General features: G+C 39.0%; 1 protein-coding gene across 11 annotated transcripts in view; it reads right to left on the bottom strand.

The window, feature by feature from the left end:
• The window catches only part of TBL1X (transducin beta like 1 X-linked), a 262,718-nt gene that overhangs the window by 11,125 nt on the left and 239,170 nt on the right, over nucleotides 1-12,423 (bottom strand). For all 11 annotated transcript variants that reach the window (XM_039500173.1, XM_039500176.1, XM_039500177.1 and 8 more), the window contains 5 exons: nucleotides 9,473-9,614; nucleotides 7,473-7,536; nucleotides 7,265-7,362; nucleotides 5,839-5,899; nucleotides 637-758 (listed from right to left, as the gene is read on the bottom strand). In XM_039500173.1, the coding sequence (XP_039356107.1) occupies nucleotides 637-758; nucleotides 5,839-5,899; nucleotides 7,265-7,362; nucleotides 7,473-7,536; nucleotides 9,473-9,614 (487 nt within the window). The remainder of the gene's footprint in view (nucleotides 1-636; nucleotides 759-5,838; nucleotides 5,900-7,264; nucleotides 7,363-7,472; nucleotides 7,537-9,472; nucleotides 9,615-12,423) is intronic.

The raw sequence follows: 12,423 nt of genomic DNA, 5'->3' as shown, positions 1-12,423 counted from the left end.
TTTCAGAAAACACCAGCCATCGTGATTAGCAACAGGTCTCCATATTGACCAATTCTCCCTCAGGGGGAGGTGGCCAGTTGAGGGGAGTTACTAAGTGATTTTATACGGTAGAGTAGCTCAGCAGTGTTCTTGTGAAAGAAAGTCTGCAACATTAGCCTGTGGCTACCATTAAATAGTCACAAAGAGAGATAGTCAAGAACAGAAAAAAATGAGGAGTTTATTTCAGTATATAGGCAGGTGGGGAATGGGGAGAAGGATAAGGGAAGTATCTCTTAACGGATCTGATCCTACTCGACCCGATTAATTCTACAACTGAACGATGGTTAAAGTAAATTGTTCCCTTCACCTTTGTAATTCACATCAGGTTGTTAAAGAGATTACAAAAGCGGAAGATGAAATTTTACTGATGTATCTCTGAGTCGTTAGAGTCAGTTACATGTAAATACTCTCACTGTGTAAGTTGAGGGTTTTGCCTGCATGTTGTGATTTAGAACAGTGAGTCTCTTTGCAAAGAGAGTCATTTTTACAGAGTACGTCTTTGGGGAAGGAAAGGGATATAAACACAGAAGCTGTTTAACATCACCAGCTACCACATGCTAGTAATGACTCCTAAAATTTCAAACTCTTTAAACTTACTGTGTGTCCTTGAAAGGTTTTGACTGGGCGATCACAGCCAAGTCTGCATACGTGAATGCACATGTCAGTACTGCAGGAGGCAAAAGTAGTGTTGTTCTGCCAGTCTACATCCAGAGCAGGGGCTATGAAGCACAAACAAAGGAGAGAATGTTAGGGAATATGGCAAAGAAACAGCTACCCAAGTCATTCTCCCCATGCCACCAACCTGACCAAGGGCACCAATTAGTGATAGGCCTATGTTAGATCTGGAACAGTTCATTGCTATGTGGATGTCGGATATGAAAAAAATATACAGTAATTGTTCTAGGGACTCTGTTTATTAGCTACCCAGCAATGGGTACGATGTAAGCTTCATATGTTACCTTCCTGTGAGACTCCTTAGGGGATGACCAGATTTAAGACTATAGTTGTGTGCACTTTTGTTAATCTGGTTTTAACTTGTTTTATATATAGATGTAGTTTAATTTGGTAAGGAACCAACTTAAGATAAATTGTTTAAGTCAAATTAAAAATGTCCACAAAGGTTTTTGCAGTGCTTTAACTAAATTGTTTTTTAAACCAATTTAAAGTTAAACCAGTACAAACTTTGACTATAGACAAGGCCTACCACAGTTGCTTTCTTTTGTTGCCAAAGACAGATTTTAGCTGCCCTCTAAAGCAGTGTTTCCCAAACTTGGGATGCCGCTTGTGTAGGGAAAGCCCCTGGCGGGCCGGGCCGGTTTGTTTACCTGCCCCGTCTGCAGGTCCGGCCGATCGCAGCTCCCATTGGCCGCGGTTCGCTGCTCCAGGCCAATGGGAGCTGCAGGAAGGCAGCCAGTATGTCCCTCGGCCCACGCCGCTTCCAGCAGCTCCCATTGGCCTGGAGCAGCAAACCACAGTCAGTGGGAGCCGCGATCAGCCGAACCTGCAGACTTGGCAGGTAAACAAACCGGCCCGGCCCGCCAGCGGCTTTCCCTACACACGTGGCATCCCAAGTTTGGGAAACACTGCTCTAAAGGATGGAATGAGATCTGTTAACAGAGGTATTAGTTTTCATTCTCAAGACACTTATTACGTATGTGTTAGTAATAATGACAATCTAACAGGATTTAGAAAGGGGTTAAAGTTGAATTTATTTGGGGTGAGGATATAATGTAGGTTTATTGTTAAAATGGTGGCGAGACCTTTGAAATTTTTTATCCAAAGTTGTTCTGAGCAATGTTTTTTAAGTATAAAAATGGAAGTATGTCTCCTTTGGAAACCAAAAAATCTATTATGCTTAATATATTAGAGTAAATGTGTGTAATATCTAAAAACTGACAGGAGAGAACATGCCTCGTGAACCATCATGGGGCTTTCTTTAACCCTCTAAATTAAAAGAAATACTGCTACACTGGCAAGGCAGAAATGCTTCACAGAAAAACATCATGTATAGAATTAATGATGAAACTGAGGAATTCTGTGAGAGGGGGAGGAATTCTGTCTCAGAGAAAGGTGAGGAAAGCATGCATGTTTAAGAGAGATCACTGTAGAGATGTGGGCTCAGTATGGTTAGAGAGGGGATCACAAAGCAGCCCAGGATTCTGTTTTCACAGTTTCACTATTATTTTTCTGCTGCACAATTTTGCTTCATTGTTTTAAAGTCAACATAGATGTATCCTAATCAACATCAGTACCCTTTTTCTGGGGCTAATAGAAGGAATGAGAAATTGCGGTCCAAAAGTAATTTTCAGAAAGCTGCGTGCACTTAAAATTTTGGCATTACAAAGGAAGTGTCATTTGAATCATAAACGGGTTGCTGGGGTGACACCATAATATTGGTAAAATTTCATATTCACTGGTGTGGTTTACTTTATTGAATCATATATTTACTCAGAAAATAAGTAAATAAAATGTATTGGAAATAATAACCAAGTACGCTGTATGAAAATGAGTAACTTGACTACCAAAACAGATGTCTGTAATAACCACAGTGATTATTAGCCAACTGCTTAAAAAAAAAAAGGTTACAATAGCATTTAATAAAAGCAACAACTACACATTTCAAGAATTGCAGTTAGAAAGCAACAACTTCCTCATAGTTCAAGGCATTTGGCTTCTGCCCTCATGCCTCATTGCACATGTAAGCCATATGGGTATTCAGAATAATCACACACCTAGCTATGCATTACTATTTACACAATGCTATCAAGGCATTCGGGGTTTTTTGCATGACACTGAAAATGACAAGACCAAAGCTTTTCCTTGTACTCCTAGCTACTCCTATAATACTGCAATATATATGTTGTGTTATGAATGATCTTTCTTAAATATGGTGCAGGCATTCACTGAAAATTTTCCATAAATGAGCACCCAAAATAAAAGTACATTTGCTATTATAAGGCTACCAGTGATATACTGTAAAAAAACAATTAGCTAAACTCTTCTCATTAGTGACCCAGTACTAATTTATGCTTGGATGGTGCTTTGTATGTGCGTCCAAACATCAATCCATCTGAAAACAGGATTCTCTCACTGAATTTTAATGAAAAGAACATTGGGAACGTGTTCTAGTTGAAGTCTGCTCTGGTGTCTGGGAAGAATAGTAGTAAATATTTATAAAAGGGCTAATCAAATCCTGGATGCATGCAAGATACCTACGAGCCCATTGTGAAAGTTATGGGAGTTTTAGGTTTGGACCTACAAGACTTCACCAATCTGTCAGGGAACTTCAGAGCATGGAGGCCTCCAGGCCCAGGTAGAATAGGATTCTGACTCATCTAGATTAGGATAAAAATGTTGTTAGGATGTGTTGGCTAACATGCTCGCTCACATGTTCTAAAAGTCTAGTGCAGGCAAGGCAGGACAGATTTTAACACATGCTAAGCAGTCAAGTTAAAGTCTCGGCTCCCCCCAAGGTTTAAAATGGCCCTGATTAGCATATGTAAAATGCCTTGTCCACACTAGTCTTGTAAAATGTGTGTATTAGTAACATCACACCTTGAAATCCTAGTCTACACAAGGCCTGAGGTGATCTATGACCTTCCCTAGACAGGGCACAAGTTCCTGCCACAGAACAGTTTGCTTTGGGGAACGTGGGCTGCAAGGCCAGACCCAGGCCTCTCACAAGGATCTGATCCAAAGCCCACTGATGTCAATGGAAATACTCTCAGTGACTAAAATGGGCCTTGGATTAGACCTATGGGTTATTGGCCAGGCAATAGTGGAGATCCCAGGAACATCCAGTATTCATAATTGTTCTATTCCATTTTGAAAATTAACATAATCAATCTGAAATGAACAATAATATTAGTGTCCACACAACCATAATTCATTCACACTTCATGAGCCCACTGAAAAACATAGCACAGACGGTGGAAGATATGTCCTGAACTCTTTGTAATGCAGATGGAGATTATTACATTACATTGGAAGACCTAATCAAGTTACCAGCTAGTATTAAAGGAAACCATGAGGTGTGTGTATGATACACATCATTTCTGAAGGATGACTTTGTTTCAAATGTACTCCTATCCAGTAAGGACACTATTCTAGGGAGCTAAGAGGGTGTAGGTTTTTCATCAGTACATCACTTTACAGTACAGCGGGTGAGTCTACAGAATACTCCTAACAAAAAATAAAATTCCACAATGAATAGCATGAGTACATTTGCAAACAGAGACTGCTTTCACCATGCAGGCAGCTTAGTGCACAGTTTCATAAGAGTGGCAAAAAGCAGTGAAAATCTGATAGGAACATGGACTATCAGAATACTTTGTTTTTTTCTGATGAATAATAATTTCTACCTGCATTGGAGGCCAATAATGGTTATAGGTTTGTCCTCAATGGGAAAATGAGTGATGTTTTAAATATGTTAGCTGACTAAAAGTTAGTTATTTAGCAAACTAAACATGCTAAATAATTTGTGTTTAAACATAAACTTAGCACCTAGTTTAGATGAAGACAGTGATGTTTAAAAATGCATTAGCTAGTTGTGGTTAAACCCCAGGGGAACTATAACACTTCTAAAATCAGAATTTGGATTTTGTTACTAATTATAATGCCAGCTTGATAACAAGATATATCACTTTATGACTATGCCTAATAAAATATTTAATTTTAAACATTTTTCCAATGTTAGGTTTTGAAATCAACTGTATCACCCTGTAGAACTGGTCACCTGCGGATCCAAGATTAGGTCATAGCTTGCTTGTTGCCCAAGACTGCTTGGTAGCATGTTCAATTGCTGTGGAAGAGGGAGAACCTTTTGCCACTGTCTAGTAGAGACAGGGCCAAAACCCCAGACCTGAACACCATCACATTTTTTGGGGTGGCAGATTTCAGAATCTCAACCCAGACCTGGCTTTAGCAACTGACCTCTAAACATGGGCCAAACCAAAATCCCAGATCAGACTTCAGAGTGATCAAATTTCTCCCCTGGATCTGAGTTTTGTAGTTTGAGAATCCCCGTTGGCCAGTGCTTGGAAACTCTGGAGAGATCTATATTTAGTGGTTCGCAGCATGGGACTTTAGAAGCAGCAGGAGAAGAAATGCTGGAGGTCCCCACAAAAACAAAAAAAATGAACAAATGGCAATTCATAAAAGGCAGGGTCCCCATGTTAACCCTAATCCAGCTCAAGCATGTAGAAGCTAGATGAATAATTCCCATTAGGTAGCTATGACTGGGAAATATTCCTCTACTAGAATTTCAGTGAGGCAAATTCACTCTAGACTATAGGATTGGTTCTCACAGAACCCCTTCTTCTCCCGATCAGAGGACAAGACCAGGGCATTGAAGCTCATGAAAAGTAAGGCACAAAGTATGGGTTAGATCAGGGGTCGGCAACCTTTCAGAAGTGGTGTGCCAAGTCTTCATTTATTCACTCTGATTTAAGGTTTTGTGTGCCAGTAATACATTTTAATGTTTTTAGAAGGTCTCTTTCTATAAGTCTATAATATATAACTAAACTATTGTTGTATGTAAAGTTTTTTAAATGTTTAAGAAGTTTCATTTAAAATTAAATTAAAATGCAGAGCCCCCCAGACCGGTGGCCAGGACCCCGGGTAGTGTGAGTACCACTGAAAATCAGCTCGCATGCCGCCTTTGGCACGCGTTCCAAGGTTGCCTACCCCTGGGTTAGAATTTGTTAGACTTTGATGCATATCTTGTTGCAGTGGAGATATTTTCAGACTGCCAAAATTAAGGAAAAAAATATTTTGAAACAAAATATAAACGGTAATTACCTGAGTGGAAAGGAAACTGCTGCTTAGCTTCCCCTGTGTGAGCATCCCAAATTATTGTTGTCTGTGTTCAGAGGAAGAAATAAAGATTAGTTACCATTCCTCTTGGAAAGTAATAGGAAAAAAGAAAGCTCACCGCAGAGCAATTCTAGAAGACAACCTGATAGCATTATTGACTGCTGAGAGCCTTAGCTATTGCAAAGCTGTATACATATATATCTGTTCCAATACACCTGTTATGAGAAAATAATACAACTGTAGATATTGAACTGTCACTACTACAGAGGCAGCAAAGAACCCAATGAGCGTGGGTTCCCTCTTAAATGTATTAGCCAGAAGATAGCTGTGAGCAACTTTATGAGACTGATCTTTCTGAGTGTTTTGCTACAGTTATTTCAATTAGCATCTCTTTTAGATGAGACTCCCCCCTCCCCCTTCTGCATGATGCAATCTGAGTTGTATTATGAAAACCCAACAGCTACTGTACATATCATTACTAAGTCACCATGTGAGAAATTAATCTAACAGAAAAATATAAATGGGTGTATTGTCATCATGGTGGGCCGGATGAATATAGAACTTGCTTCCTATGGATCCATTGCATAGCAAATTTAAGCAAAATCCCCATAGAACTAAGCACTACCTTTTGAGGGAATTGTAAATATATTAGAAAAATATACTTCCAGAACATAAACATCGGCTGCCTCATTTCACTGACAATGTGACCATCTAAAGAACTATTGCTCTTACAGAGAAAGTATGTCCACTGGAAGAATAGTACTGCTGTTGGGAGATAAAAGTTACTATATCACTAGAAGGAGTAAAACTCTAAGTTTCCATTTACAGGGATCTGTGGGAGGTTAATTTCCAGTTACAGTTCAAATGGGTTTCTGCTCCCCCCTCAGTAGTAATTTGAGTTCCCAATCTCTAACTCAAACGGGACACTCAGCTGAAGCTGTCACATTGTGCCTGATTTTGAAATGAAATCACCAGATTTTGCTTGATTTGCAAACAAAACCATAAATTCTTTACTCAGATTTCTTTGTCTGATTGTTGAAATAAACTAGAGGGCACAAGAGAACTTAAAACAGATTCCTTCTCCTGAGGTATTTATAAGTGCTAGACTAAATGTATATTCATAAATTGGGGGATGAGATTTTCACTTCCTTTGTCTGAGCAATGCTTGGGATTCAATGTGACAGACAGCAAAGTGAGGATTGGTTAAAAACGTATGTCACATGGTACAAATTTATCCAGCCACAGGAGAGTTGTCAGTCACTTACTCTGATGGAATCAAGGCCCAACAAAACAAATTAGGCAAACTTTGCTGAATTCCCAAAGCAGGAGAAGGAGATGTTGAAATTCAAACAATATAAGCTCACAGCATCTGCATGTTCACACATCAAAATTACATATTTTTAATACTAACTTTATCAACACCAGCACTTAAAATGTAATTCCCCTTTTTGTTCCACTTCAGAGCAAATATGGGACCTTTATGTTGACCTAAGGTGCTTGCAAGGTTACCTGAAATGTAAAAACAAAAAATGTTAATGTTATGATTTGTCTGGGAGATGGAATACAGTACTATTAATCATTTGTAATCACTGGAAAATAATAACTGTTGAATGGCTCACCATCTTCTGTCCATATTCTTGCAAAACCATCATATGATCCTGTAGCCAATAGCGTTCCATCACTCTGTTGGATGTGGAAAAGCCAATATAAATGAAAGGTTACTACAGATTATACTGAATCAGCCCTGATTCACTCATCTATTCCTCAAGTCAGTGTTTTCTGAAGTAAGGGAAATTTGACAACCCACAAAGAGAGAAAGCAAGTATCATTACTCAGTTACATCCTAAATTAGAGGTTAGTACTGCTGACAACAACGAGAGAATGAAAACTTCAAATGAACCATTAAATATTGAGTTGCTCCATCAGATAGACTAACATAGCCAAAAGGACCGAGACAAAACTGAGATATAATGATTTTTATGGGAATCTTTTAGTTGAGAAACAAGGATTTTAGAGCATTTAGCAAATAATTTCTAATTTGCATGTTTCTTTATAATGTTTCTAACCCATATGAAAACAGAATGCAATAACTACTGGCTTTTAGACATTAACCAGTGTGAAACTTTAACACTGGACAATGATGAATATTGTGGATTTAATTAAATAATGATGGCAGATCGCTTTATTAACATCAGGGGCGGCTCTAGGTATTTTACCGCCCCAAGCACGGCAGGCAGGCTGCCTTCGGCGGCTTGCCTGCGGGAGGTCCCCGGTCCCGCGGATTCGGCGGCACGCCTGCCGGAGGTCCGCTGAAGCTGCGTGACCAGCGGACCCTCCGCAGGCATGCCGCCGAAGGCAACCTGCCTGCCGCCCTCGCGGCGACCGGCAGAGTGCCCCCCCGTGGCTTGCTGCCCCAGGCACGTGCTTGGCGTGCTGGTGCCTGGAGCCACCCCTGATTAGCATCCAGAAAAAAAAGTTAAGAAAAGCATAAAAAAATCATAAACAGATTTGTCCATTCCTATCCTCCAAAAAGAGTGAGAAAAAATAGCTGTGCACTTAACTCAAATATAGAAAGATGCAGAAAAAAAAATCAAAACCTAGGTTAGATTTATTGGGGTATACATTCAAGTTGCACGCTAGCTAATGCATAAGTGACAATTACAAAAGAGAACATGAGTGAGGGGAAAGAAAGGTCAGGTGGAAGATGCACAAATACTGTCCAAATTTGCATCTCATAAGATACCAGTTTCCTTTGTTTTGACTTGCCTTGGAAAACTATAACTATCTGGGATCACATCGAGTGTTTCATTAGAAAGGCTTGCTTACAGAAATACTAGAATAAACTTCAGGATAAATATTGGTATCACAATATTTCCGGAAATTAAATAAGATGATCGCCCATTGAAGGATGCCCCTTCCTATCCATTTCTCTTACTTCTCTCATAATTGTCTCTGTGCCTGTTTTCATGCTTCCCCCTATGCATTGATTTCTCTATTTCCTTATGCTGGTCTATCAAGTCACCAGCATCTCCTTATTTAAATTCTTCCTGAAAATTCCCCTTCGCCACAGAGCCCACAGCAAATGAATCAAGAACACTCCTTATCTTTCATCTTTGTCTTCTTTCTTAATCCTGACCTTCCTCTACTATGCATCATCTTCATTCATTATGTCAAGTCTCCAATTTAGATGGCAAGCTGTTTGGGGAAGGGCCTTACCCTTTTCTTCTGCAGAGCGCCTAGCTCACACCGGGGCACAGTAATAATAGTCATGATTAGTCAACGGATCCAGCTGGGATCTTTTGCTGATATGGACTCCCACTGACATTTCCTTTTTTATTCCCTCGTCCTTAAAAACAGTTGAGCCATTTTTACTCACAATACCCAAAATAAATATATAAACACACTAATTATTAAGCCTAAGGAAAATCAACAACCTTAGAAAATGTCAGCCCAACTGATGAAAGTTTAGTTTATTATGAGTTTCTGAAAACAAGAAGGAAGTTAGTAGGGTAAAGAAGAAGTTCTGACCACCTTAACTATAAAGGCATGGTAACTATGATTGCATCTGAATTAAGTTCATTCAGTTAAAAACTGTGAATGGCCCTTGAAGTTAACTCACATTCCAGTCCAATGAAGTCACATCCTTATTGCTGGGAACATCGTGTCCTCCTTCTCTTATACAGTGCCTCAAAACTAGCTGAGTGGAACCACCGTTGCTATTTTCATTGAGATTCCATATTCTGGCAGTTGAGTCTCCAGATCTACAAAAACAAACACACTGAGATGAACACTTCATAATGAGATGATCTGACATAGCAGGTGGAAATCTCTGGTTACACTCAGAGAACATCGTAGGCTTAAAAAAAAGAAAAGAAAAGAAAAGAGCAACAAATGGTGAGTTTCTCTGCTCTTCAACTCTCCCACCCTGCACCCAATTCACATATTTGTGATCTTTCATGTTTTTAATGAGAATAATCCTCAGTCAAGTTCTTAAACTAAAAGTAAAGAAAGATTTTTTTGAATCGGCTTCTCAGTTCACCAATATTTTTTCCAAAGCATTTTGCAAGCAAGACACTCTCTCGCCCTCAATATTTTGCAGCCCACATGCAGCTAACCTTTGTATCACCTTACATGTCACACAATCTTGCAAAAGTTATAAACAAACAAGTAACAATTTGTGAAACCCTGACTAAAAATTATGTGACCTGCATTGTGCAGGAGGTCAGACTAGATTATCATAATGGTCCCTTTTGACCTTAAAGTCTATGAGTCTATGAGTGGGTCTGCTCCTCAGTCCAGGCTAAGTCCAGGCTAAGCACCAAGTGGCAGAAAGGGGATTTAAAGCAGACTTAAAGCAGCATCTGGAAATTCCCTTGTCATACAGGGGAAATCTGGTGACATTAGAACCAGCACAGCTGACTCTATGCCACTCATTCCCCCCCACCCCCATAAGGGCATTCCAAGGTGTAGAATGGGGCAGGAGCCTGCTGTGTTCCAGTAATGCCTCGCTGGCATTTGCTCTAAATTAAGCCATGGACCAAGCAAGCCCCAAATCACTCCCAGAATTAGGGGAGCAAAAAGGTGGTTTAGCTCCACTTTTCCCCTCTCCATTGCCTGCAAGGTGCTGCGCTGAGTGCAACTTGGCCAGACCTGGTGCTCTGTTCCATAAATTGCAGCAGTAAAATAGCTATTGACACAATAATGTATTGTTCCTTGGTGAGAGATGGACGGCAAGCTAGGGACACTCATATTAGTATTTGCTAGAGATGAAAGTAAGGTGTAAAAGATCCATTGGATGCATTGAGTCTTATCTAATTTGGTCATTTTCCTGAAGTCTGAAGTCTTAACCCTCTATCTTGAGAAAAGCATGGAGAGGAAGTCAGACTCTATACTAATCCTCATATTTGCACTGGATTTACATGAGACTATCTTCCAGTGGGAGAAAGTCTCTGAGGTTGGAAATCAATTTACAACAAGATGGTAGAGATTCCTCTTTCCAGTTTATTGGGACTTGTCCTTTTTGCAAACAGTTTGCACAAAGAATTGCTCGTATTTATCCACTGGGTTACTTTCTTTTATATGCAGAAAGTTGAATTTGATACAGAATTAGAATATTTCTTATACTTTCAGGAATTCAGACATGTAAAATAATTTTTATTGCATATATTTCCAGTCTGTACCTCATTTTTAGGGCATCTTTTTAATAAATAAGTTTAGGAGATATATTGCTACAGGGAAAGAAAAGTGTGTCTCTTTTATGATCGAATTCTTGAGATAAAATTCTTCTCTCCAAAACCCATGCTTTTAAGTACATTGAAAAGAAAATCCCACCCAACTAACTGAATGCTTTCTTGGAGTTGATAACTAACATGTTTTCTATATCCTTTTTTTTTAAAAAAATGAAGTACCAAATTAAGTTCAAATGATGTTTCAAGTGACCAATGTTGATCTAGCTAGTTTGAAATCTGAATGATGAAGGTCAATTGCTATATTAATCATTATTTCTTTTCATTATTCTTTGTCCCTGATTTCTAGATCAGAGTTTACAAATGCAATTACTCTATAGATTCACATTTTGTTTAAAATTTGATTTACATAGAAAGGTTATCTATGTTTCACTCCTTTTAATTCATCACATGGCCATGTTAGGGCCAGTTTAGGGACAGCTACCATTGGGCCCTATAAGACTGGAGCACTGATAGACCGAACAGAACATTTCCAGCTGTCATTCCTACATTTTTTGTTTCTATTAATGACTAGTAAAATTTTTGGGTCAGGAGTTTTGCCCCCAGGAAGAACTGAGATTGCTGTGGCAAGAACTTTTAATGTAACTTCTCAAGTCCGAGACACTGAAAATAGAGAATCGAGTTTAGGAAGACTGGCTAGATTACTTAATGAAGTTTAAAAGCTAAAAATCATTTTTAGCTCTGGTGCTTTTTAACTGCTTATAGGACATAAATCTTTTATTAATAAGAGTGGGATAATGGCTTAACATGCAAACTAATTGGGGACTTACCTCAATGGTCCTGTCGGCTTCTCCATTATGTAAGATTCAGAGCTAATATTGTCCTAATTTTAATAACCCAGTTTGTACCAATGTTTGAAATCAATTTTTTAGCAATGTTCCTATCAAACACAGTTTCCTATTTGCTAACTCTAGAAGAGCTTATTTTCACTTTCAGTGGTTTTATTTATTCAGTATTCAGGCTCAGCTTGGGCAATTATATTTTCCGGTATTTTAATTTTGTTTTTCTTTTCTGTTCCCCCACTATATAAGCTATTATATGTCCCTGCAGGGTAGCTCAATAGGCCTATTAGTGTGTGGCAGGGGTATTTGTGTTTCTTCCCTTTTGTTGTTGGGAAAAGTATTCTCTGCTCAAGAAAAGTATCCTGATTTCTGCTGAATGATTCAGTGAACCCTGGATTATTAGAGGACCATGGTTCAAGCATGATTTGGGAAGCTATTTAATCTTCTTACTCCTCTGAAGCATTCTATCTGCATGACAAAGAAGTTGATTCCAGCATGCAAGTCCTGAACACTTGAGTAATAGGAGTACTGTACTGTTTTTC

This window comes from Mauremys reevesii, linkage group 1 (genome assembly GCF_016161935.1).
Source record: "Mauremys reevesii isolate NIE-2019 linkage group 1, ASM1616193v1, whole genome shotgun sequence".
Classification (NCBI taxonomy): domain Eukaryota; kingdom Metazoa; phylum Chordata; order Testudines; family Geoemydidae; genus Mauremys; species Mauremys reevesii.
The sequence above is the reverse complement of the archived record's forward strand: the minus strand, read 5'-3'. Positions and strand labels throughout refer to the sequence as shown.